This window comes from Drosophila ficusphila, unplaced genomic scaffold (assembly GCF_018152265.1).
Source record: "Drosophila ficusphila isolate 14025-0441.05 unplaced genomic scaffold, ASM1815226v1 contig_791, whole genome shotgun sequence".
In the NCBI taxonomy this organism is placed as follows: domain Eukaryota; kingdom Metazoa; phylum Arthropoda; class Insecta; order Diptera; family Drosophilidae; genus Drosophila; species Drosophila ficusphila.
Window position 1 is genome coordinate 17,883,776 of NW_025064737.1, and position 26,939 is coordinate 17,910,714.

Here is a 26,939-nt window from a genome sequence, read left to right on the forward strand (position 1 = left end):
AACACAGAAATCGTTGCACGCAAATGCAAAGTGATGCGTGAGGGTGAAAGAGTCCAGATCTTGGGCACTTTCGGGGGAAGTCCCGCCGGAGGGGGAAAGGCACTCTTACGCACTCAAGTCACGTGCGGCCAAAACGACAAAACACGCGCTTCCCAGTCAGCCGTATTTTGAGTCGAGCTCTGCTCCCTTGAATCGGTTCAGTTCGATTCAGGTTTGCTATGTTTTAGGTGCACCCAAAAAAAGTTTAACAAATATGTTAAAATTACTACATTTATACATATATAGGTAGATATAAATGCCCAACAACTTTAATCAGATTACCATTTATGGTAGCAGTATTTGTAGTCAAATATTCATAACAAAGCCTTTTCAAATATTATCAATAAAAGTGCACAAATAGTATAAAAAAGTTTTTAAGTTCTTTAAAAATATAGGTTGCATACTTATTTCCTAGTGTACAAACTCAAATTGGCCAAACTGGTGAATGAAATTGAAGCCGGAGTCAATGGCTATAAAAATGCATTTACCTGCCAAAAGTTCGGACCCAGCACTGAATAACCGAATCGAATGGAAAACGTGTAGTTCGGGGGTCAGCTTTTATTCAAAGCGACTGCAAATCAAATGTGTGCTAGGAAATGAGTTGGCCAATTGAATTAGCATTTCGCCAAGCGAATTGGGTCAAAGTCAAATTAATAAAAGGGAGGATGCAAAGCTATTTGGACATGGCACGGCATGCCATTTAACAATTATAATTGAAGCTTATCCCTCTGAACTTTCGCAGGCAATTTGCCGGAGGTCAGACCTCAGCTGCAATTACTTGTCGGCTATCTGGGGGTCCACTGTACGAGTGTGTTTGTGGAATTGGAAACAATTAGCAAAGTGTGCAGGAGATTTAGAGCGGAATGTCATAGCCCTAATTGCCCAGGAGCACACACATCCAGTTGGGGAATGCCAAGCACTGGCATAGGAGGGGTTGAGCGGGGGGTGGTGCAGAATTTAATGCCGGAGACATGCAAAAATTACATCCTCAATTGCAGGAGCCCAACGCCCGTCGTCGTTGTCACTCTCTCACAAAAGCGCCCAAATTCAATAAACAAGGCGCTCGTGCGGCCAGGATTCACTGTCTTCCGTTTCACTCCCACGACTCTTTCTGTTTCTGTCTCTCTTTATTTGGTCAACGAGGCGTAAGGATGGCGTACACTCAACAAAATGTTTATAACATATTTTACAATGAATGTAAAATACATTACATGTATTTAAAATATATTTTAAGAACGATAAACGTTTAACATTGCAAAATATAAGTAAAGGCAAAAATATTTACATTATTTAACATTTTTATCAATATATCTTTAAAAAAAATCATTAATTATTTTAATAAAAATATTTTTTACTTCTTATCAAAGCAATATATCCCCTAAGGATATACATAAATACTTTTATCCTAAACATTTTTTGGTAATCACATACACATCATAATAAATAAAGGACATCAGAAACCATTTTCTAATTAATAACCAATTATTTTCCGTAAGTGTAATGACGCCGTTAGACTCCACAGTTGGAGATAATGTTGGTCATGTGCGGGCAACTTGGAGGCAAAACAAAATCAATTGCACTTGGGGAGCACTCGCTTCCCCGAAAAGTAGGCAATATAAATTTCCACACAGCTGCCATGCGTCACCCACACAGGAACACAATCACACACACACATAAACACAAATAGAGAGCCATCCAGGCACATGCACACATTCCCTCCCTGCAAGCCTTTGGAAGATAAATTTATCCCCTATCGACTAGAAGACACTTCTTAGTCACATCTGGAAGATAGAAAGACAATAAAACACATTTTACAAAAACAAAATACACATCTATCGCCTAGAAGTCACTTCTAAGACACTTCTGCAAGGTAGAAAGACGATAGAAATTTTTGGAAAAAAAACAAGAGTTTTTTATCGTCTAGAAGTCACTTCTTAGACACTTCTGGAACATAGAAAGACGATAGAAATTTTTGGAAAAAAAGAAGTGTCTAAGAAGTGACTTCTAGGCGATAGATGTGTATGTTGTTTTTGTAAAATGTGTTCTATTGTCTTTCTATCTTCCAGAAGTGACTAAGAAGTGTCTTCTAGGCGATAGGGGATAAATTTCTCTTCGAAAGGCTTGCAGGGTTAAGCCATTAGTCAGTGGTCAGTAAGCGAAAACAACAACAGTATTGCAGCAACATGGAGGCAACATCGATTTGTTCGCGATTCTGCGTGCAGTACTTTCAATTGAAATCTACACAATGGCCACATGCGTGGGTTAAGCTGTTTAAAGGGGGGAGAAGTATGGGAAGGGGGCAGTCTAACCCCCAAAGCCCCCATTACCCCCTTTTTGGGCCCATCGAAGTGTGACCGGCGACAGCAGACCTGCACCCAGCGGACCAACTGCACGCTCCATTGAACGGCGAACGTATTTCGCCAATTACGGCAACCTCCTTTGACAGTTGGCCAGAAGCCTAAAACCAGAATCCGTTGCCAAAACCGACAACATCGGGGGATCTTAAGGTGGCAATTGATTGTCGTAAACAATGGAGCCTGATTTAATGGAGAGTGCTGGCCGGACAGGCGGTAAGCTGATTTAAATTATCGCACTTGTGGGGTCTTTTGGCCAGGTACACGCTTTGCAATTCGGCCAGAAACAGTAGGCCAACTATCGGATTACCCCTTGTGGGCACTTTGTGAGGAGGCTTTGAGTAAATTATAACTATCTTTTGCAGATAATACCCAATGCAAATTATCGAACTTGAGAGGCAAAAGGAGTGTTTGCTCTTTAGTTTTAATTAAAGCACTTCTTAATTAGGTTAAGAAAAGCTTTATTTTATCTAGTGTTAAGCAAACACTTAACAAGGAGATTAATTCTTACGTATAGGTATTAACCGCATTACGTTTTGGGAAATGTGTAAAGCAATCTATTTTGTAAATTGCCTATGAAAATAAGGCACAAGTGTTTAGCAACCACAAAAGTCAATTGCAATTGCAGCTGCACAATTTATTTAGCACAGAAATAAGAACTGTATAATGAATTGAATCTTGTTTATGTTTTTAGATACTCTATTCATCATAGATGATATTTTTTAAAAGCTTTGATAAAAGAAAAGTAATTCTCCAACCACTTGCAATTAAGTTAGAAACTCGTTCTCTAAGGACAGGCATTAAAAATGCAATAGTTTTCACTTCTGCCATAAGCCCGTTTAACCCGGGGGAATTCATTAACCCTTGTCGTTGTCGCTGGGTTCGTTGAACCCTTCCTCTCGTTTTTTTTTCTCCTGCCAGAGTGTCGCTGTCAATGCAGCAGCCTAATGCATAATTAAGTGCGCCTGTGTGCGTTCGTATCTGTGAGAGCGGCTCAAGTGTGCGTGAAACGCTGCTGCACCTTGTTGGTGTTTCCAGGCCTCCAATGGCTGACACACTTAGCAGAACAGCAACTTAAAGTTGCAATCTCAGGCGCGATTTAATGCCCGTTAATGCAACAGTCACGTTCGTGCTGTTAAAGTCCCCACAAAAACACAAATGCAAAAAGAGAAAAATAGAAGAAAACCTATGGCAAACGACTAGCATCTGCTTTTCGCATTTGACATTTTGCCCAGCCATCGGCAGCCGAGTTTGTGTGTAACAACATGATTTGCGTTCACAAATTGCCACCGACTTCCGTTCGTTCCGTTGATTTTCACCTAAGACAAGAGCCGCGGGGCCCTAGTTCGTATCTGGCAGATACGATAGTATCTGTGTATCTGAGTATCTGCCGCAGCAACATCAACTACATCCTCATTACAGAGCGCCTAGGGATTGATTTCCAGCAGTGAGTGCGCCTTTTGCCCATCAATCACTGGGGCTGCAACATCATTTGCCTCATTATGCCCAACAGCCACATTCATAGCCCCATAGCCACATTCAGCCACATCGATGGCTTGGCTCTTTAAAGTGGGTCAAAAGGTGATTTTCTCTGCGCCGTTTGGCTAATTTCCAAGGCTCTTGCGGTTGGTGTTCGTCGTTCGGTTTGTGAAAATGCCAATTGCCAGTTTCCCATCAAAACGAAATAGCTGGCTAGCTGACTACCGGAAAATCTGTAAACATCAACGGGGAACGATAATCGCTCCAAACTTGAACTTGATCTTGAATGCAAAACGGTTCCATATGCTTGGCCATGCATGCACGCCCATATTCTCCGCCCGATTATATCATATTTTCCTACGCATTTCCACTCCACTTAATGCCAAATTATCTGCAGTGGCAGTCGCGTGTTTTGTCTGTACATTTCGATTGTTTTTTTTTTCTTTCTTTCAGATTTTTTTCGTTTTTTTGCTGTTTTGTTTGACTTTTCAGCACAGCTAAATGTTCCCCGCCTGTGCAGTGTTGCATGTCGCAGTAAGTTTTTTGTTTTGTTTTATTTATTTCTTGTTTAAGTTGCTGCTTTAGCTGTGTATTTTAGCAGTTTTTTGTGCTCATACTTCACTGTATGCGATTGTGTGTGTGTGTGCGCGTGTGTTGGCCGAACGAACAAGCGCACAATTAGAGCGCTCATAGTCGCGTAACACTCGCCAAATGCCGGCAACTCGGCAAGTACGTAGAATGCCAAATGAGCAGCTGTTTAGAATGGATCTGCTAAATATATGTATCGTTCATAAATGAGGTATCAAGGGGTATATTTAATTAATGATGATGAGTAACCATTAAGAACAACTAGCCATAATAAATATTTGAGTTCTATAACTCACAATGGTTTATAACACCATTGGAGATAAACAGTTTATAAGTATTTTGAAAAGAAATAAATAAAGTAATATTTTAAGGTAATATACTGAAAACAAATCGTATTTTTCGTTTTTATTTGGATTTTAGAATTTATGTTCTAAGGTCAAAAAAAAGTTATAGAGGGTACTAAACTATTCTAAGCTTAGACCAGTTTCATCTCTCATTTGAGTTATTTTCCATTTACAATTGGTGTTTTGTACGTAAATTGTTTCTGTGTGTCCGCTTGAAATGTTAATTTTTTAGCTTTCCATTTCAATGAGCTGAATGACATTTTGTGCAAGGCAATGGCAAACTAAACCAGACCAGACTGAACCGATCCGTTGACAGCCTGGCCACGAACTATCTACGATATCTATGAACGGGTATCTGCAGATATTGGAGGGGGCAAACCAGAGTTGCCAGGCCATTGCGCAACTGATTGGCTGTGCAGGTGCACAAGTTTAACTTGATCGGAGTATCGGAGTAACCGATCGAACGAATCGAGGTGATCGTGCCGGCATTTTCGATGGCCAATTTTGCCATCTCAGCTTTTGGCCATGGTTCGATCCTCGGTATGAGCCCACCTGACTAATGCCGGCCAGTTCAATTCAGTTCCGTTAGTTCTATAAGCCACGCTTCATTTGCCAATTTCCCGCTCGATCAGCACATTTTGTCCGCGCTTTGTATTACAAGCTTGCTTCCCAATTGTAAAGTAATACTCGCAATCAGCACTTTCTGTCTGCTCTTTATCTGTGTAAAAAGTCTCAGTCTCAGTCTCACTCTTGGTTTCATTTTCGGACACAGTCAGTCTTCGTCTTCAGTCAGTCGGAAATCGGCGGACAAGTAGCTCGCTTATCAGCTGCTTTCAAGTCACCAAAAATCACGTTGCAAAAGCCAGCGACAAATTTGTTGAGGAGGCCAAGCAGAGGAAGCCAATTCCACGGCCATTGCAGCTGGCCGGCGAAAATTGCATTGCCAAATCGTCTTAGTTGCTCAGCGATGAAACAGATAAGGCACTTAGAGAAATATATCTGTACTTTCAGGGCTATTAATCCTTTAAGTGTTATATTAATTGTAAAATACTTTGCATAGCCAATTTCAGGGTATAAAGATATTTAAGGTATACAATACATAAAATATATATCTACCTTTCCTAAATAATATAATAAATAGTTTTAATAGCATTTCTTATAAAGCAATTAACCATGAAATAAAATTTAAAGTTTCATGTTGTACCAGTAAGTCAAATACTGTTAAAGTCTTTTCAACTTCGTTGCAAGACCAATTTCTCTGCCTGCATCCCTAGGTGGCACTTGTCTGTAGCTCGTCGCTGCCATTTGTCATGCGACTCCGTTTTCGCTCGGTCTCTTGGTTTGCAGCACTACGGCAATTGGAGCTGGCATTTGGGTAATTTTAATGAGCGGCGCTTGTAAGAATTTGCGACAATTTGACAGCAAATTGCCAGGGCAGCAGGCTGCAACCGACGAGAGTGCAACATCTGCGGGAGTGTCTGCTTAGTGGCTGAACAACGCATTTGTGTCAGCGTTTCCAGTCATCAAGTTGCAACATCGCGATGCGCTTATCAGCGAAGTCAACCGAATTTGAAATATGGGCCAAGCGCAATAACGGAAACCAAATATTTGAAATGCGACAGTAAATTGATTTCGTTTAGCAGAATAAATCAACCAAATGATGTCGGTGGCACAACCCAATAATGAGCTGCACTAGTTGCCCCATGACTAAACCTCGGTCCACTGACAATCGGCGACCGCAGAGTGTTCGAAACATTTAGCCAGGCCACGCAATCCACTGCGACGGCGACGCGCCCTTTATGCCACTTTATGTGCGGCCGGTCAGTCCCGAGGCCAACCACAAATGTTACAGTTTGCTCAGAGGGCCACGCCCCCAAAGTCCCCACTTAACGCCAAAGGGAGAGGTGTGGTCGTACACATTGAAAAAAAGGGTTGAGGGTTTATAAAATGGGTTAATCAAAAACAATCTAAACAACAACCTTTTGAACCTATGATGCTTACATACTTTAAATTTGTTTAAAAAAATTGTAATGGCTTAACTTTATTATATGCAACTTCATTCCAGATTTTCGTTCTTCTTTTTTTTAAGTGCTATACAAACCGGGAATAAAATCGATCAAACTTCTGAGCCGCGTTCGTGCAACTGCATAGATTTGTGCAATGTTTGGCCAACGCAACGGCAACTGATTTACCACGCAGCCCGCGGCTCAAATTTCAGAGTGAATGGGTCTCTCTCACCTAAAAATTTCCGCCACCCCCCTCCCCCTTTCCCTCTTTTCCGCCTTCTTTCATAAACGAAATCCCATTTGGACTTTCGCCCCCCTCTGAAAACGACCATCGAATCGAAACGAGACGAATTTTATTCATGGCGCATTTGGTATAATCGGCGTTTACATATTGAAATCTCAAATCCGAAAATGTGAAATGTGGAAATCTCTGCAAATGGAAAGTCGCAGGGCAAACACACACATACACACACGCACATTCCCATGTGTGCCGAAGGGTTTGGAGCTTATAAACTTGTTGTAAAACTCATAAAATATGGATGGAAAGAAATGAAGTAAAATAAATCACCCATGCAGCGAAGACCAAATGCGCTTTGGGCATCGAAAGGCTTTCTTGTGGTTGAATGCAAAATTAATGAAATTATGTAACCTTGTTATGGAAAGTCATAAAGTTATAGTCAATAAAAGCAGAGCTGTCAAAATATAATCTTGGGTGAATGGGAACTATGGAATTATAGCTAATGACTATAGTATACAAACTTTTCTTTATAAATGTATTAAGTTGTGCAAGTCTTTAATTTCTTTTTTTAGTAATCACCAGAAAATTGAAGAATTTTATCTTTAGGCTTACCATTTATATGGTTCTGCTTCCCCATCAAGTGCGTGACAAATTCTCTAAAGTAAACTTTACCCATAAAATTTATGAAACGAAACCGCATTGTGGAAGTGAGCCAGCAAAATCATACTTGCATCAACTTCGAAAACGAGTTTGTTTGAGCCCAAAAATCTGGTTGAAACCCCCTCTTCTCAAAACCCAAAAAAGACCTCCGCCCGTTCCCTAAAGACTGCATTTCACTCGAATAATTGAACATTTTCGGTGACCCAATTTAAGGCGACGCCTGAATATAACAAATTGCTGCATTCGGGGACACGCCCCCCATTTTCCATTTAAACGTAATGCTGCTGGCTCGGCTGCGAAGTTTCCCTATTGATTTTGTCGCAACTTCAGCTCGAAGAGCCGGGCCAAAAGTTTTTCTATGGCCCGAAACCTCGAGTCGACTTGCTGACACGTTCAGTTTGCTTGGAGTTTCTTCGAGTTAAGAGAGTGTATGTGGTGTGTGTTGTGTGTACCTATGTATCTATGCAATGGGCGCCATGTGTGTGCGCACTTGTGGCCAATAACTTTCAAATGGCCAAGTTTGAAAGTTGGTGGGAGCCACGGCCATTGAATGCCACCAATCATTGTTGCCGCCAGCCAGCGGAGCATCGGCGCACCAGCTGCAGATTCAATTAAACTTTGGCTTCACGCTTTCGATCAGTGAAAGTGAGTGAGTCGCCGTCCAGTTGCCATCAATCCCCTTCGATTGGCTGCCACAATCAATTGCATTGCCAATTGCAATTCCAATGGCCATTGCTGTTGCACTTTTAGCCGCATTCACAGTGGCTGTGTCAAGTGCACCGGTTGCCAAAGGCCACTGAACTGGAGGAAAAGTGAGATTCTTGAGCAGCCAGATGCAGTGGCATCTTGACATTTTCATTGCACTTTCTTGAAATTTCAAAGGTCAAGGAAAAGAGGAAAATGTATAAATACTTTATAAGACTTTCAGTTGCATTGCCACCGCCAACTGATTAAATTTTAATCCTGAACTTGGGAAACATAATTTGTTTAGTGAACTTTGTATCAAAGTAAACTATTTACTTGCATTGTTGTGAGATTTTCAAGAAATTCCTCTACACTTTGTTAAAGTTTTATCTGTATTAATAAATATTTGAAAATTCAATTTATCATGCTTCGCAAGTCATGCTAAGCAGAAGGCAATTTATTGCCCTGCTCAATATCCGATTCCCGGAATGTATGGATTACACCCACTTGATCGGCAAGTTCATTGCCACCCGGGGATATCCATGGCAACTCGAAACGTCCCGGTGCAGCAGGCCACTTATGAATTATAATTCGCCAGGCCTGCAATTAAAGCGAGCATCCGCTTTAAATTGAAATCGAAACTGTCCGGGGAATGGGGTCTACTATGGAGTGCATAAATCTAGCACAAGCACGAGCGGCCAGAACAATAGAAGCTGCCAACTGCCGAAGGGCAGGGGCGTTTGCCAAGTGAAGGGGATATCAGTAGAGAGGGGATCAGAGGGGGGGTGGGTTGACTAGAGGGGGTCTGAAGCTGGGGCCGCCGGCTGGTGACGGCGACGCTCAGTTGCATTTGGCCGGAGGAGCAACAACAGCACGCTTGGCCAACGCTGCGTGATGAAGTGGCCATGTATGGACGAGCCATCCTCCCTCTCTCTCTCTCCGATTCTTGCATTACAAGCACATAAAGATATAGTATATATATAGAAAATTGGCACATTTTACTCGCTTTCAACAAGTTCAGAGAAGCGAAATGGAACGCACAGCCACAAACAATGCCAAGCAGCCCAGAAGACAAGACCACACAAGGAGAAATCTTTTCAAAATATGGAGTCACGTTAAGGAATATTCCTAACAAGCAACTATATATTAAAATTGGATTAAAACTTGAATTGCTTAATACCATTTAGAATCGTTTGTATTATAAATTTAAAATAAATCATTGACAAATAGATCTTAAATTTAATTTAAATAAAACGGTATGTTTTTCCTCATGGCAAACCTAATTTCCAAAACAAGTTTATTTACTTTTCTCCAGTGGCCGACAGGAAATGCAGGTTAATACGATAAGATCTCTAGACTTACTTTGTATTAATTAGAGCAAGTGTAGTTGGGCAACCTAGATCCGCAAAGGAAGTCTCCCCGAAAGCGTATCAATTAGTTATTGAGAAGGTATTTCTTATTCCCCTAAAAGATCTCCACAGAGCAGAAAAGAACTTGACAATGAACCGTGTGCCCAATCCGCAACTTAACTGCCACCGAGAATTCCAAAGACCTATCTGGCATCAAAGACTAACTGTAGACTAATGATGGCTACATATTACCTGGGTTGTGCAACGTCATCCGAGGGCTATTTAGACCACCGACCACTGAAGTAATCCCCTCTTGGTTCACCTGTCGCTCGGCTATCTGGAATCACCCATCTACATCTCAATCGGAAGGTGAGGCCATCGCATAGAGACCCGATTGTTGTTTGGCCCGAACCAAGCTGGAGGGCTCTTCTCTTACTGGCCTGGAGTATCTGTGTTAATTTCCGCTCAACTGTTAGTTTTATGACTTCTTCGAGAGGTTCCCACCGAGGTTCCCGAGACAACTGTTGCTGCGTCACCTGGAAAACAAATGGAGGAAAACAAAACGAAACCCAACAGAAATGAAATGAAAGCCGCGGGTCAGTTTTGAATTATTTATAGGAGTCGGCTTTGAGTTGAGTTGGGCATTTCCAAGTCCACTTGGCTCGCTTCGAAAATGCTAATTCACAAACCCTAAGACGTGAAACCAAAAAAAAAACACAGCGATGGCTTTGTCAAAAGAAAGCTAATTAGATGGGCGAACGGGTCAGTGGGCGAACTTTGAAGGCTCGACGAAGACATATCGCTGGCCAAAGTCAAGGGTTTGTCTCTTAATTGTTGGCAAGTGAAGCGGCTCCCTCGGGAAGTCAGTGGAGCGTGACAGGTGTTCGGCTAACAGGTGAATGGCGGCGGAGGAAGCGAATGCAAATGCGCCGGCTGTAATTGTGTGAATAAAAGTCAACAGTTGTGGCCAAAACCAAGACACGCAACCGAAGACGCCCTTCCGCGAGGCGTTTGTTTTGCCAACGAAAATGAATTCATTTCATAAATCCCGAGCAGCAGCAGCAGCAGCAGCTAAGAAATTAGCATAGTTTTCTGTCTTAGAGAAGGGGAACTGTGCTAATGTTACAAAGTTGCTTCCTGTTTTGGCCCTCAGTTCATTAACTCTTTTACCGACAAGAGTGTGGAGAGCGGGCCAAAAGTGAATTTCACTTTTTCGCGCACAATTTGAAGTTCAACGAGCAGTTCCCCCCCAGCTCCACATACCAAGAAACCAGTTGAATAATAAGCCATGTCTTTTCGCGGGGAAATTGCAAATTACCAGCTCATAACCTGCAGGTCTAAAGCGCTCATTGAAGTCCCCCCTTTCGGCCATTTAATTAAAATACTTTCACTGCCTGTTAACTGCAAATGCCAAGCTCGCAGTCAGTCATAAATTTATCCCGCTTGTCGTTCATAATTGTGGGAAATCTTAGGCGACAGTTGGCCAAAGGGGTCTACAGAAAATCACGACAGGATCCGATAAAATTGTGACAGGTCGGAAAGGAGCTGAAAAATTGCTGTTGTTTCTGGTAAAACCTTAAAGAAATAAATACTGGGTTGGTAATTGAATGCAATTAGGCCTTGATGGAAGCTCTCAGCCAACAATAGTAGTCTGTCGGAATTATTAATAACATGGCTTTCTGCAATCCATCAGAAAACCTGGAATTATATCGCACCAACAGAGGTTAAAAATCTACCGCCTCCAAAATTACAATTTTAAACGCAAATTGTTTTGGAATTCCTTTAGAAACATTTAGACGCACGTCACTTTGGAATCGGAATAAAATATACAAAGTTATTGGTCGGGAAAAATAGTTTCGTATCTTTTAATTTTGTCTTCATAGACACAAAAAGATAGGAAATGATGATTTAATCAAAGATAACTTTCGTTTTTTCCATTTAGGCTGACGAACAATAAAATTTGTTACCATTTCAATTGAAAGAGTATAACTATAATGGTCGTAACGACCCCTTTTATGGAGTTCGGGGCAAGAAGCTCTGCCACATAATTAAACTTAAAGTCTGTGCTGTTATGAGCCGAGTGCTCTCAATGAGCCACAGCCCTCAATAAACCAAATACCAAAAAAAAACACAACAACTCTAAAAGCAATATAACCAAAGGTTGGAAAAAAGCTGAAATAAAAACACAAAAAATCGTCGAATCGCTTTTCGCAAGCAAACGTGCTGTCATTAAATTTAATAAGCACTTTTTCAGGCCAAGCTTGGATTTTTTCAAGCCCTAGTCTTCTGACCCCCACTCCTCACCCGGAACAGCAGAAGCGGCCAGCAAAGCTTTTAAAAACGAAATGGTCTAGCACAATATGGACAAAAAATATGAAGAGTGCACAGAAATAAAAGAAATAAAAACTACAAATAACGTTGGTCGGTCTTTTTCGACTCGTTCTTTCCCCGCACTCTTTTCTTTATTTTTTATAGAAATTTCTTGGTGGCGGAGCGGAGTAAATGAACTCTGGGGGCGCCACCGGCACTGTCTAACGGCTCATCTGGCTGAAGGGGGCTCCTCGGAGCGGACTGGACTGGATTCCCGACTCCAGTAGCACACTTTTGCTCATTTGTTTGCCGGTCGGTCTTATGTATGAGTTATGAAACACTCGTACGCATAACGCTTAACACTTCACACTTTGCTGGCTCCAAAGTCGCTGTTGGAAAATTATAGGAAACGACCAGCGTTTAGGGTCGGACAAATTAAGAGCTGCCGGCTTCCTGGGCGATCTTTCATTGGGCCTTAGAAATTACCGACTAAATGCAATGGAAAACACGTTAATGAAGCAAGAAATTGAGCAATTACGTAGTGTCGATCCAGTTTTAGGTCTTCCGTGTGGTGATAGAAAGAAAATGCCCTTTTAAATGCGGCACCGTTGGATTAAGTGCCATGTGCACTCAAAAAAAATGGGAGGAGGATGAGAAGAGGGGATTTTAATGGGGGGGGTTAAGATTTTGAGAATTAAAATCTTATTCTCAAAATCTTTTGAAATCTAAGCCATAAATAAACTTACCATAAAATCAGGCAGAGTCTGAAAGAAAAAGGAAAACACAATTATTAAATTAGAGCAAAAGAGTGGTAAATTTTCAGGAATATGAAATGGTCTTTTGATTTGGTTGGTTATGATATGGTTAGGCAACTACTTTTCGCCAAGTGTGTGAAGGAGAAAATGGCTTTGACGGAAACGCTCATTACGGAACCACCGCAAGGATGGCGCTTTTTGTCTGGCAGCAGTGCACCAGATCCCCGAGCGTTTGAGTTTGAGTCTGCGCTTCCATTTCAATGCGGCGCACAAAGGTAAGTCCGCAACGGGCTGGGTATTATGAAAATAATAATAAAAATACGAAGGGTATGTATAATAATATCGCGTTTCAGTCGAAAAGTGTGCAGAACTTTTTCGCATTCAGTGCACACGAGCGCACAGCAACGTGCCCGAATCCCGATTGCAACTTCCACTTCCACCGGGGAAAAACTCCGCAAAATGGGGGGCATCTTTCGGTTGGGTGGGTGGTGGGTTGTTTTTTGGGGGCAGCTAGAAGAGGGAGGAGTGCACGGTTGCAGCTCCAACTTTAGCTGCAACTGCCAACTCAATTATAAAACGAGGAACAACGCACAAAACACATTAAAACTGCAAGTGGAAAGCTGGTTTTCATTTTGTTTTTTTTTTTTTTTTTTTTTTTTATACTGTTTCGTTCTTGTTTATTTTTTGTTCTTTCCACTTTTCGCTTTTCTGCAATTTATTGAGTTCTCTCCTCGGCATTGTTTTGCTCCCTCAATGCGGAACGATATAATGGCCAGTTCTCGGAGCTGAGCAATCCCGCCTCATATTTCTGCATGCAATTGGAAATTGTGTGCCCAGGGCGGCAAAAGTGGGTGTGCATAACTCAGAGCGCCAATAAAGCACTAAAATCCAGTTGGTCACTCACTTAAGTTGAATTTATGAGAAGTGCAGAGAGAGGTGCTGTGTTTTGCCAACTTTTCATCATTTTCCTGCTCAAAGAGCTGTTTTTAATGTACGCGTTTTTATTTGTGTTCAAAGTAGCTAATTACTTCAACAAGTCCACCAACAAGTGAATTTTAAATTCAGTGTTTTGCTTATTTATTGCCCATACCATTTAGTTCAATTATTATTATTTGCATTTTTAAGATCTTTATTAAATTTATACACCTTTTGTTTATATTTACACTAAAAGCTGAGTTCATAAAACTTTCTTTCTGGCCCCTCACTTTTCAATAACGATGCATGCTCGCTCCCAGAAGCTATTAATATATTTTATGATCGACTCGAAAGACAATTCATCAGCAGGTTGCCCCGTCATTAGATCCAGGAAGTCATCAGCGAAGAAAACCAACCGCAGCAACTCGCTGCCAGTGCAACTTAGTAGGGCGATGGAAAAGCGGAGGGGAAAAGCAAAAGCAATTTCAATTGATCGACGCCGTCAGCTGTTTGATGGACGCAACATGAGCCAGTAATTTAAGGCACGCAGCCAGAAGAGCACCTGCTTTCGCTTAATACAGAGACCAAACCCAAAAAAAAAACTCAGAAAAAAAGAAGCTAGAACTGTTTGAGCAAAGGGAGAAAACCAGCTGAGTGCAAAGGGAATATTGAGGAGTGGAATACCAGCAGGTATTGCCGGAAGTACAATTGTCGCATGCAACCGCCACGCCCACCAAAAAAAACCTGAGGGTAAACCACCGAGCAGATGAAGTTCAAACACCCCCGTTTTAATGGATTTCCCTCCCCGCTCTCCAATCAAATGCCATGGCAACGAACCCGGGAAATTGTCTATACTTGCGTGTGGGCGTCTTAATGAATATTGGAAATCAATTCAACAAAGTGAGCCGAAATCATTTGAAAAACCGCCGAGCAACGCCACCCTATTACTTTAACAATGAGCGCGACAATTTTCACACACGGAAAAAAATTAAAACATACATAACACGCCCGGAAAACAGAAAACTTTTTTGTATTAGGAAAACTTTATGAATTCAACGTAGAGGAATAATACAAACGAATAACCAAATGTTCACTATCATAAATTTGAATGTTAATACTCCTCAAAGGAAATGAATAAAGCGCCAATTTATTGCTCAATAAACAAACAATAAATAAAAGACGAATTTGAATATCAACTATAATGTTTTTGACTGATGAAATTTCAATTTAAGATGTCACAACGAAAGCCATAATTTATTCTCTAAACAATACGAACAATGTTTCAGCTTGAAATTTATTAAATGCTCCATTTAAATGATTTTAATTATCTGCCGAAATGTTTAGCACCCGATTTCCCCTAGATTTCTAATCTGGAACGTTGTGGGCGTTTTTCCCCCAGTGCAGCAGCCGAATGGAAACTCGAGTTCGCTGTGGCACGTGTGAGTTTCCCGGCTCGCGCTGTCATATCGCTTTCCCTGCGGGATCTGGAGGAACGTCTCCGACATGTGGCACTTAAATGGGCAGAGTCGGATGGATTCCGAGATACGGAAAGAGCTGGCGAACCGGCCGAGCAGCAGCTGTCGGTCTTATGTGCCGGCCAAACATGTTTTACCCCCCGCCCTTCCCCCCCTCTACACGTTCTGGATAATTTAGCAAATTCGAATCCGACTCGGTTCTGTTAGAAGAACTGCACACGTTGTGGAGTTTGCTTTCGGCCATTGCAGCGAGGCAAGGTAAATATTATTACAACAATATTAATGCATTAAAGAAAACGACGCGAACGCGTTTGGAATTTTTCATGAAAACGCGCAGCATGGAAAACTTGAAAAACCGGCAGTGCCGAAACGCCGAGCGCAATGTTCCCCAGCTGGCAAAAAGACATTAACGATTCACACATTTGCAGCAACATAATTTCAGTTAGCGATAGTCAGCCAGAGCTGCGGATTTCCAAATGCCAGCTAAGAGCGGAAAAAAAATTGGCAAAGGAAAAACCGCAGAGTTGCGGAAAAGTCGATGGATGCAAGTGCGAGGGGCAGCCACATGTCGTGGTCGAAGTTGCAGGCCAGCAAGAAACTCTCGGCCAACATTTGTGCGCAATTACGAAAGGCTAAAACCACCGGCAACAATGTGGCGGCCATCATAATTTCCATTCAGCCAGCAATGGCACAAACAAAAAATATAGAAAAAGGAAAAGGAAAAGAGGCACCAGTAGCCAAGTAATTGCATGAAATGCAGGGAAATGAAAGGAAAGAGGGACTTTCCTTGGAACCATTCCAGGCCAAGAGCAAAGAGCTTATAATGCCAACTTTCGAGTCGCTTTCAAGGGGATTTCTATAGAGATAGTTTCTTTGCGTCGCCATTCAAAAGCCAACAATTGTTAGGAGTCTGCAGAAAGACATTCCTTTGCCAGAGTTTTCGAATTGATCTTTTAGGGCCTTCAGGCATTCTGTGCTTCGTTTCTGGGAAGCACTTCAAGTTTATTAAATGTCTCTTGTGTAACTTAAATGTTAAGTACTGTAAAAATATGTGCTGAAAAGGTATGCAGTACATACAAAAACGATTAAGCTGAGCGATGTTTTCTTATAATAAAAAGTCTACGACAAGCTATTCAACCGAAAAAGAATCTGCTTTTTAAAGGTGACAGGCCCACCTGATCTTTAACTGACATTCAGTTTAAAGTATAAAAAGCTTCTGTGAAATGGTAACCTAACGTTATTAAAGAAGCATAAATAATAAGTGTGTATTTTGAATTCAGCATTTGTAACTGATAAAAGTAGCCTTGTATTTTTAAAGAATTTCATAGAAAATGCGTTCACTTTTTATGTGATAAATAATAGTTGTTTTATGCTGGGCACCTAGGGTTTGTGGGAGTAGCTTAAAATGATAACGACCAAATCCCAGATCGCAGTTCCCTTAATATCAGAGTAGCCTCGCCTCAACTATCTCGGTTGGCTGGCAGGTCGCATTGAGCGTAGTTCAGCAGCTGTAGAAGTAAACCAGAAAGTGACTCGAAATAATTGAACAAAATTCCAGTAAGTATTGGGATCCCCCTTTGGATGGTTTCCCCAATTGATAGTGGTTATCTCTGCAGTCCAGTGACATGTCCGAACTGCAAGCATCGCTACTGCTCAATCGCCAGCTCTCCGAGCTGCAGCGCAATCCCGTCGAGGGATTCTCCGCCGGCCTGGTCAGCGATTCGGACATCTTCAAGTGGGAGGTGGTGATCATCGGTCCGCCGGACACTCTGTACGAGGGCGGCTGCTTCAAGGCGCACTTGGTCTTCCCCAAGGAGTATCCGCTGCGTCCGCCGCGGATGAAGTTCGTCACCGAGATCTGGCATCCGAATATCGACAAGGCCGGCGACGTCTGCATCTCGATCCTTCACGAGCCAGGCGACGACAAGTGGGGCTACGAGAAGGCCGAGGAGCGCTGGCTGCCGGTCCACACCGTGGAGACGATCCTCCTCTCGGTGATCTCCATGCTCACCGATCCCAACGACGAGTCGGCCGCCAATGTGGACGCGGCCAAGGAGTATCGTGAGAACTACGCCGAGTTCAAGCGCAAGGTCACCCGGTGCGTCCGTCGAAGTCAGGAGGAGGTCTAATCGGTCTAATCGTAAGTCCCGGAAAACAAAAACAGAACAGGAGGCGACAGTCGAAACAATCCAGTGCGGTCCACATGCTAATCACGTGAATAAAGAGAGCAACTAGTTGAAGTCTATGCTATCTTTCCCCCTTCTTTGAAGTGGCAAATAGCCACTCCTAATTGGTGGAGCCAATTAGGGCAATGCAATCTCTTTGAGCTTGCGCCAATTCAGTGACACCTGTCGGCATTAATTACACTTAATCGACCGGGAGCCGTGGGTATTATCTCCCGACATCGACCGATCTTAAGCCAGTGTGCTTAATAGGCTTTAGACCTCTTCTAGTTGCACACTGACACAGTTATGGCCGCTAATTCTTCGGTTTGTAGTCTCCACAAAAAGAGAGCCGGGGCAGCTGGCCACTTGGCCGCTTTTTATGGTCTTCACATGGCGACAAAAAACTACACTGGCACAGAGAACAAAATTATTTATGACATTAAGAAGTATGTGACTTTGACTAGTTGTTAAGCGGTTTGCAAGCCAATTGAATAATAAATCTTTGAGATTTTTTGGGGCAACTCAATACATAGAAAATGTTGTACTTAAGTAAGTTTAAAAATGTCTGGTTAATATTTTACGGAATTTATTCATTTGCTTTCAATATAAATTTATTATGCTTGCCTTAAAGCGTTTCTTGATTTCAGATAAAAGTATTTCTGTTAAGGAAATTCCTTGACCGCTTTTGTTGTGATTTTTTTCTCTGTGCAGCAACAACAAATTGCCAATGTTGCTGTTGCTGTTGGTGTTGCTGTTGCTTTTTGTGTTGCTGGTGGCTAGTGTGACAGCAGCAACATCAGCAATGGCTCGTTACTCGTATTCCGAGTTGTTTCGGTGTGCGGAGCTCCTGGGCAACGACTCTGGAGTTTTAGCCGCCAGCATTTTTGTGGTTAGCTGAACTTGTTTCTGTTGTTGTAATTGTTTTTTATTAGCAACAAGTTTTGCATTTTGATTTTTTCTCTTTTCTGCTCGTGCCAGTGGTGGCCCCACAGCAATTCTCCGCATGTCGCATTGTTTGGCCGTGAGTCAATTCCGGTGCGGGATACTACTCGCCATTATTCGCCATGGGTGTGACTCCGAATAAAACCCGATTTCAGCGACTGTCTGGCTAAAACATTCAAATGATCCCCGTGTGATTCAGCGAATACCACAAACAAACCCCCCAGAAATGGAATAATCAGAAATCGGTGAGCGATTTGGAAACTGGGTAAATAAGGCCATGCACCTTCATTGGCAAATCCACAAAAAAAAAAAGCAAAAAAAGAGCAGAAAAAGCAGAAAAAATCTTGGCGGCAATAAGGCACAGCATCATGATCAACACGATCGGCAAATAGTAAAAAACGAAAACGAAACGAAGCGAAAGAAAACAAAGCGAGGGAAAAGAAAACGGCTCGAAGAAACCAGCTCCAGAGATCACGGAGAAGACGATGCTGCTCGACCTGGAGATTCTTCTGCTGCTGCTGCTGCTTCTTCTTCTTCTTCTGCTGCTGCTGCTGCTGAGAGTTAAAAACTCACTCAGCCAGTAGAAATTGAATTGATGTTGTGATGTTGTTGCGGCCCCGCCAGACATCAACCGGGGATATATGGGCATGGAAAACCGGATTTGAGCCTGGGCCCCAAAACGCAGGGTATTTATAAATAGCCATAGCTTTCGATATGTGTGCAGTGAAATCTTCTAGCGGCTAATGGGAAAAAACCAATGGCCATCACGAAACAGGTAGCCACATTTGCAGGTCATTTTCCTTAAGTTTCCTTAAGTGAGGGTGGAAATAGGGGAAACTCGCAGCTGGACAAGTGTGAGTGGTTCGTTTTCCCGGGAAGAGACGGATCCCGAGATTACCGATTACCTACCCTGTAGTTGTTTTAGTTTCGAAAATCCAATGGGTCCCGCTTGGTATTGGTGCGTTGTTGCATACGTGTTAAGTAAATTCCAATATGTGGTCTGGACTGCCTCACGTATCTTGCAGATACTCGGGCTCAGATACTGGTTTTCGGGACTTCGTAAAGTTGTAACCGAAGTTGGGGAGTTGTGGAGCTGTGGAGTTGAGGAGCTGAGGATGATGCGACGGCAATGAGTAATCCCGGCAAAGGGTAAACACTAGCACTTTTCACGGCGAGTTTAAGCCACTTTTTTTTGGTAGTAGTACAACCTTTACACGCTCGATGATTTTGTCAGGCATAAAACACCGCCGCGAGACGAATCACAAAAAAATTTATATATCTGAAAAACTACCTGACGCGACGCGCGCGCCATAAAACTAAAGACAAACAATACCGAACCGTTTGTACTTCGCTGCTGCTGCTGCTATGTTGTTGTTGTTGTTGTTATTGGGTTTTTATAGCGCGGTCCGCTTACGTTCCGCTCGCGTTCTTCGCTCTCTTTCACTCGCACTCTCGCTCGGACACGTCCACCTGCGTCGCCGTCTCAAAGTAAACTAAACCCAACTACGTTGAAAACAAGTTTTCGAAATGCTGCTAATGTTGCCGACTGCTACTTGGCAACATTTCAAGTAGCGGCGAGATAAATTCACACACAGCCAGAGAACTCAGCCCCGGCAATCGCAACTGCAATGTTTGCCGCTCATGTTGCCGGTACGGCAGCAACATGCAACATGTTGCTCGCGCGCGGGCGTTTGTTGTTGCCGGCTTTTTGGCTGTGCCGGTTGATGTTGCTGTTGTTGCTGATGTTGCTTTTGCTGCTGCTGCTGCTGCTCGTTGGTCGTTGGCACTGCCCACACCCCCAATTTGTTGCAGGGTAGTTCGCCTGCTCTCTATATAGCATCTGCTGCAGGGGTATATCCAGCTGGGAATCGGAGAGAGTGCGGGAGGACTATAAAATTTAGGTATAAACAAGGAACAAAATCGATTCCCCCAAAGTTTGCTTTATTCATTAGTTCTGAAAGCGATGCTTTGACAGCCAGACTTTTTAATTTGTCTCTGTTAGCAGTCCATTTAGTGCAGTCAGTTATTGCAAATAAAAAGTTAACTTTTGGTGATTAAAAACTAATAATTTGGTAAATTGACAGATAAAAAGTGGATAGGATAAGATTATGAAGCCTTAAAAATCCATTGCTTCTTTGCTTAAGTAAACATAAATCTCAGTAAAAATAGTTGGTCTTTAGTTCTCATAGGGCTCTTCCTTCTTTAATAAAATTAAATGAAGCTGTTTTAATAATAATTCATTATATCTTCCCAAACGTAATAAATTTGCTCTCGAGCAATGTTTACAGTACCCACCAGTCGAGGTCGACTCTCAAGTTTCCAATGTTGTTATTTTCCAAGCAGTGCTACATCCGTTTCGTATTTACACTGAACGAACACAATGAATGCGCTTATTTGTTTGCCCCCCTTTCCTGCCCCTCGAGATGAAGCCGCCTGGCTGGCGCTAAATATTTGATGAAGCTGCAAAAGGCAGACAGAGAGCACGAGATATATCTGATACTGGCCCAGATGGAAAGAGATAGCGGGATGCATAGACAGGCTGTCTGCCAGCCACTACATCAGTTGTAGCTTTCCCACTTTCCCGCTTTTCATTTGCCAAATGCAAAATGGATGTTCATCTTGGACATGTTTGCTCTCGCCTGCCAACCGAGTGGGAGTTTCGGGTCGCAGGAGGGGCGGTTCACAGGTTATGACGGTTTTGTACCTCTTGTCATTTACCTCATTTGCACTTGAGAATTTATTTCGGCCTGCGGTGGGTTACGATTGCCGTCTTCATTTATTTACACTAACCTTCCCTAAGTGCACTTAGATAAATTGTAGAAGTTGTTAGCTGAAAACAATATGCTGAAAAAAATGTTTTTTTTTTTTTTAATTGTGGATAGCAATCTTTTTTTATTGAACAACAGAATTTACTGAGTAACTTATAAAGGAATCTGTTATTCGGAGAATAAAAACGAAATGAATTGGACAAATAACTAAAATAATGTCGACTTATCTTTAATATAGCCTTCAATAATTTATGTATTTTTATTATTTTATTTATACATTTTTTTAAGCTGAATAGTTTCTAAACATTACACTCATATTTTTTAGTAATTTTTCGGGCTATTGTATTTTTTCAAGTACATACTGTCCATTCTTTGTAGTTGTTTCTGTTGACTCTGCAGTCGTTTATCTTATCTGAGGAGATGTCGTCGCCGGATGACGATAGTAGAGACAACGCCTCTGCATTTGTCGTTACCTCCTTACCTTAAAGACCACCCCCCGCATGCCACCATTATCCGGGGCATATGTATGAATTGCTGGTGTGGCTGTTGGGCACATGTCTTGGCATTTCCATTTCCATTTGCATTTTCAACAATTGTCAATTGTGGAGGACGCACTGCAGCAATGCTCCGGCAAGGCAAATTTGCATATGTAAAAGTGTGACGAGAGTACGTAACATTTGTCTGCAGAACGACAAGCTCACTTTGATGCCATCAAAGCCGCCCCCAACAGCCAGGAAAAGCAACATCAACAAAAACAACTACATCTACATCAACTTGGCAAAGTTTGTGCACATGCAATTCGTCTGGCTTTTGTTTGCCCCGATGGTTGTGTTGAATTTGCATACGGCTCAAACCGAATTTATTTAAAAAGCAACTTTATTTCTCTGCCGTAAAGAGTTCTCTGGTCATCTGCTTTAAGTTCACGTTCAGCCCGAGACCTCTCGCTTCTCCTTGACAGTCATTACACATTTTAAGTGCAGTCTGTCCTTTGAGCAGCAGGTGCAGTTTGCATATTCATGGACGACCCGTTCCAAAACCCAGAGCAGAACAAGCTGAACTCATCACCTCCTCGTTCCGTTGGGCCAGAAAGTTTCCCCCCGAAAAAGCGGAGTGGGTGGAGGTGACCTCGTCTGTCGGCGGCAAACGAACTTTAATTAAATGCTAATAGTTAAAGTTGCTTTGAGCGCAGTTTTTAGCCAGAGTTTCGGAGTAAATACGCACGGCGGGTAAACAGGATGTGGTGCATGCACCAGCCAGCCGGAAGTGCCGGAGGTGTGATATAGCCTGTTCCCACTTGACAACGTGTAACGAGCAAACTCCGCTCGCATCCTGACCTCCAACTATGGGTGTAGCCTAATCCGGAGGTTGTTTATATCCCAGAGGTGTTTACGTGATTTCAGTAATGGTTTTCGTCTGTGTTGTCTGGCGTTCGAGATTTTTGAGTCTTAATTTAAACTCACCGTTGGTAATTATAGTTTTATAGAGTATAGGTTAGATAGCTCACCCTTTAAATTAAAAGCAGCATATGGTAATTAAAGACCAACTAATCCATTTCTTACAAGATACAGTAGAATCCGGTTATAGCGACTTTCAAGGGACCGGCGGTATTTCATCGTTATACCCGGAAGACGCACTAAGCAAAAGGAGCAAAAAAAAATTTTTTTTTGATTATTTTATGGTTGCTGTGTTTGTAATAGGTTTTTAAAATAATTCAAACTAATTTTTAGTTAAAACCAAAAAATTTAATAAGTTCAATTCAAAAACATACAGTGGCTCCAAGCTTATTTCGTGCAAGAATAAAAAAAAGTTTTAAATCGATACTGCTACTAAACTTGCAAAGATATCAAAAAAATGTAAACGTAGTAATTTTAGGAATCTCGTATATTATTAAAATAATAACATTTTTGACATTGTCATCATCTTTGTCGATGGTTCAAATTTTGTACAATTGCCCACTAGGAGAAACCTGATACGCATTATCGCATCTGCTGTTCTTGTAGCCAATTTGTTGCGCAATTTGTCCTTCACTATATTCAAAATTGAAAATCCTCGCTTAACCGCAGCATTAGATAGTGGCAGTGATAAAAATGCAACAGCTAATTTAGAAACGTTTTTAAATCTAGGTTTTCCAGAAGCATCGCAATAATCAAAATCTTTTCCCCAGAATAAATCGGAATTTTCGACGTTTTTTATTTCAAGGCGATGTAAAAGATTCCATTGTCTCGTTGTCTCGTCGACGTCGAGACAAATTGCTTTGAAATGTGCAGCAACTTCAGATATATCCTGCTTAACCTGGCTGGACGCATTTGGTGAAAATACAGAGTTTTTTTTCTAAAATCGAAATATTATCTGGGATTCTGGCTCTCATTTCTAATCAATAATAAATAATCAATTGCGTATAAATAGCCAATTTTTTGGCTTCATGTTGGCAGGGACCTGTTCAATTTCCTCAAAGTCTTTTTTACCGTTTTTTTAATGAAAATTATTATTTCCTCCTAAATTTCATCCTAGACATTTTTTTCTCCAAAAAGTCGTCCGACAAGCTTGAAAACCTCCTAAATTTAGGAGGAAACCTCCTAATCTGGCAACACTGATAGGGGGAAAAAACTGGAACGATTTTGCAGCCGACGAGACTACCTTGTATAGTTGTTCCATGATATAAGGTCTATAAGGTCCTCTCCAGAGAACGGCTTCGGCTGAATGAAAAAAATTCGTACGCTCAATAGCCGAATAATCACACTGTTCGGATCAGCCGATCAAACTAGCATGCGCTCACATTTTCGTTGTAGATTTTAAATCAACTCGGGTCTGAGCGATTTTTTGTTTCACTCCAAATCGTTCGGCTCGTGTTCAGGACAATGACGTGTACGGCAAAATGAGTTGATTTTTACTCATCCCCGTGTTTTGTTCAGTGAGTTGAGTTGATTGAAAAAGTTCCCGTATGATTAAATCAAGAAAATAGTGATTTTTGCAGTTCTCTGGTCCTCTCTAATAGTATTTACCATCCACTAATAGACGACCGACTATCGAAAGATAGAGATAGAATTAGCTCACCAGCACCCCCGTACACTACAGGGGTCAGGATGGCACACACGTGTCTGGCTTTTCGATCCAATTGTTGTTACGTATACTTTTGGTCGTCATAAAGAATCGAAAATTTGAATTTGCAATCAGTACATCAAGGAAACAATCTTAAATTCTAATTTCCGAGGTGTTTTTTTTTTAGTATACAAATTCATTAATTCTAATCAATGCCGGGGAATATAAAAAGCGTGGTTAGTGGACTTTTCGTGCTAAATTCTGCGCCAGCGGTGGAGCAGCAGTTAACCCGACAAACCCTCGCAAGCTGAAGGATACAGCGCAGAGCACACTTAAATATATTAACATGGAGGCGTCAAAAAGTGAACCTCAACCAACTAAACAACCAGCCAGATTGTTTTGATGTGTCCAATCGCATTGCAGGTGCCAGTTTGCCGGCAGTTGTGCAGATATCGGAGGTCTACACGGAACCCTATTGCATGATAACAATACTGAGCCTCTACCTTTACTTCGTCACCAAGGCGGGTCCCCAGTAAGTCCACATGATAATGGCAACGCACTCGTTTGAACGCGTACGCAAAATCTCCTGAACAAACTTTTAATCGCTTGCGCTTTGCAGATTCATGGAGGTCCGCAAGGCCTACGAGCTAAAGTGGTTGATCCTCGCGCATAATCTGTTCCAGGTGGTGTCCTGCGTGTACGTCATCAAGGAGGTGGGTAGCTTGGACTTAAATACGCCCATGCTGCGGCGGCTGATGGCTCTAGTTCCGTAGATCTTATTTATCACGGACAACAGCATACTGTACTTCTGGAAGTGCCGCGATATCGGAAGCAGTCCTGAGCATGTGCGCCGCTACTACAGCCTGGCCTTCTTCATTTTCTGGCTGAAGCTCTCGGAGCTCCTGGAAACCGTAATTTTCGTGCTGCGCAAAAAGCAAAACCAGGTGTCCAAGCTTCACGTCTTTCACCATTTATCCACGGTGACGCTGATATACATGCTTATTAACCACAACGGGAATGGCGAGTCCTTTCCTCTTTACGTATTATCTATTTCTAAAGCGTCCAATACTCCACAGGCGACGCCGCTTATTTCAGCGTGTTTCTTAACTCGATCGTCCACGTCTTCATGTACTCCTACTACTTCTTGGCCGCCGTGGCCGACAAGAAGCTGGTGCAGGCCCTGTGGCCCGTCAAGAAGAGCATCACTGTGATGCAAATGACGCAGTTCGCTTTAATCCTGGTTCAGTTGGTCTGCCAGATCGTGCTCTGCACCACGCCGCTCTATCATACTATTTACTTCACCGCCGTTATTGTGGGCATGTTTTACGGCTTCTTCGACTTCTACAATAGTGCCTACCAGGTCTCGCAGCGCTGCAAGAATCTGTCTCCTTCGCCCGAAGTGGGGAAGTGATCCCACGCAAACAAATCACGCAATAAAAGTGCACAACCAACAAGTGTGTGTATTCAAATGTACCTAGTGCAGATAAGATAAGGCCACAGCCGCGGCAATGGGTTCTGGGGTTAGTCACTCCCTCTACAGCGACCACTTACCGTGTAGTATGACAGCAGTCCGGCGTTCTCGTCCAGCACGAAGAAACGGTACTGCCAGCGTTCATTACGTTTGTCCACTTGCTCAGTGTGGTTAAAATTATCAATTTTCTCGAAAAATTTCGTTCCTATAAGCGGTTTGTCGCTTAAAGCGGAAACGCTCTAAGCGGAGGCCCTTTCATATAAGTTAGAATGGGGACCATCCAAACCATCGAGTTTTCGTTGCACAACTCGGACGGACACTATAAGCGGAGTCGTTATAACAGGATTTTACTGTATAAGAGATAAAAAATAAAAATCTAAATAATAGTGGGTTCTTATAGTTCATAGATTTTTGTAAAATATTCTAGCATATTGTTTATAGTTTTAAATGTCATATTTACTTAAAAACCAGCAACCTTTTTGTTCACACATTTTTGAACACTTTTGTACTCCAGCACACCTATTTAATTTTGAGTTACCATAAGCTCTCAAATTTCTTTGTCGATTTCGGAAAACAAAGGGCCAATCCCAAAATATCCAACTGTGAGTCATGGGAAGGAGATCGCGAAAGAACAGCGTACTGATGGTCTGTGTGGGTGCGTATCTCCCAACGTTAATCCTTGAAATTTTCGTTAATTAATATGCAAATGGACTGCACGCGCAGGCAACCTTTGCCGCTCCCCAATCGCCGAGGCTGTGATGCGTGACGTAGTAAAGAGGGCGGGTATGCAGGGGGAGTGGCACGTGGAGAGCGCCGGGATCGAGGGATGGCACTGCGGCAAGAGACCAGATGAACGTGCTCTTAATATCCTGGCCAGTCACAACATCGAGTACAATGGCAGGGCAAGGGTTCTGGTTCCAAAGGACTTCCTCAAGTTCGACTATATCCTTGCCATGGATCGAAGCAATCTCGCTGCCCTGAAGCGAATGGCTCCGGATTACGGCACCGCCAAGGTTCTTCTGCTGGGGGATTTTGGCCTGAAGCCGGATGAACGTATTATTGAAGACCCATATTATGTAAGCATTAGTTAATTTAAGAAAATGAAAGTAACTTATTAGATTTTTTAAAAGATCAAATGGGTATTTTCTAAAGTTTTAAAATGTAACATTTTCTGCTTAGCATTAAATTATTTTGTTCCTCAATTTCAGAATCTTGGCGAAGAACCTTTCGAGAAAATTTATCAACAGTGTAATACTGCTTGCAAGCAATTTTTAAAGCAGGCGCGTTTAAAGCAGATTATGTAAAGAAACCACCAATGGGTTAAGCGAGCCGGCACTCAGCTGTTGCTCGCGTTGCCA

The 26,939-nt window shown here is 42.2% G+C and overlaps 3 protein-coding genes across 3 annotated transcripts; all 3 read left to right on the plus strand.

Annotated features, from left to right (window-relative positions):
- The first annotated feature begins 16,620 nt into the window (after positions 1-16,620).
- On the plus strand, positions 16,621-17,441 carry LOC108091965 (ubiquitin-conjugating enzyme E2 G1). Its single transcript, XM_017191373.1, has 2 exons — positions 16,621-16,753; positions 16,813-17,441. The coding sequence occupies exon 2, from the start codon at positions 16,822-16,824 to the stop codon at positions 17,323-17,325; it is 504 nt and encodes a 167-aa protein (XP_017046862.1). The 5' UTR covers positions 16,621-16,753; positions 16,813-16,821; the 3' UTR covers positions 17,326-17,441.
- Positions 17,442-24,355: 6,914 nt separating this feature from the next.
- On the plus strand, positions 24,356-25,561 carry LOC108092167 (elongation of very long chain fatty acids protein 7-like). Its single transcript, XM_017191690.2, has 5 exons — positions 24,356-24,472; positions 24,534-24,642; positions 24,730-24,823; positions 24,884-25,130; positions 25,187-25,561. The coding sequence occupies exons 1-5, from the start codon at positions 24,457-24,459 to the stop codon at positions 25,519-25,521; spliced, it is 801 nt and encodes a 266-aa protein (XP_017047179.1). The 5' UTR covers positions 24,356-24,456; the 3' UTR covers positions 25,522-25,561.
- Positions 25,562-25,928: 367 nt separating this feature from the next.
- Positions 25,929-26,906, plus strand: LOC108092168 (low molecular weight phosphotyrosine protein phosphatase 2). Its single transcript, XM_017191691.2, has 3 exons — positions 25,929-26,236; positions 26,305-26,657; positions 26,790-26,906. Exons 1-3 carry the CDS (start codon positions 26,191-26,193, stop codon positions 26,883-26,885), a joined length of 495 nt encoding a protein of 164 aa, XP_017047180.1. The 5' UTR covers positions 25,929-26,190; the 3' UTR covers positions 26,886-26,906.
- Positions 26,907-26,939: the final 33 nt, after the last annotated feature.

Excerpts from the sequence above, each read along its gene's own strand:
- LOC108092167 (XM_017191690.2), top strand. Across the intron at positions 24,643-24,729 it reads GTCACCAAGGCGGGTCCCCA|ATTCATGGAGGTCCGCAAGG; the intron begins GTAAGTCCACAT and ends TGCGCTTTGCAG. Across the intron at positions 25,131-25,186 it reads TATTAACCACAACGGGAATG|GCGACGCCGCTTATTTCAGC; the intron begins GCGAGTCCTTTC and ends AATACTCCACAG.
- LOC108092168 (XM_017191691.2), top strand. The coding sequence starts at position 26,191 with ATGGGAAGGAGATCGCGAAAGAACAGCGTACTGATGGTCTGTGTGG. Across the intron at positions 26,237-26,304 it reads CGTACTGATGGTCTGTGTGG|GCAACCTTTGCCGCTCCCCA; the intron begins GTGCGTATCTCC and ends CTGCACGCGCAG. Across the intron at positions 26,658-26,789 it reads TTATTGAAGACCCATATTAT|AATCTTGGCGAAGAACCTTT; the intron begins GTAAGCATTAGT and ends CCTCAATTTCAG.
- LOC108091965 (XM_017191373.1), top strand. The coding sequence starts at position 16,822 with ATGTCCGAACTGCAAGCATCGCTACTGCTCAATCGCCAGCTCTCCGAG.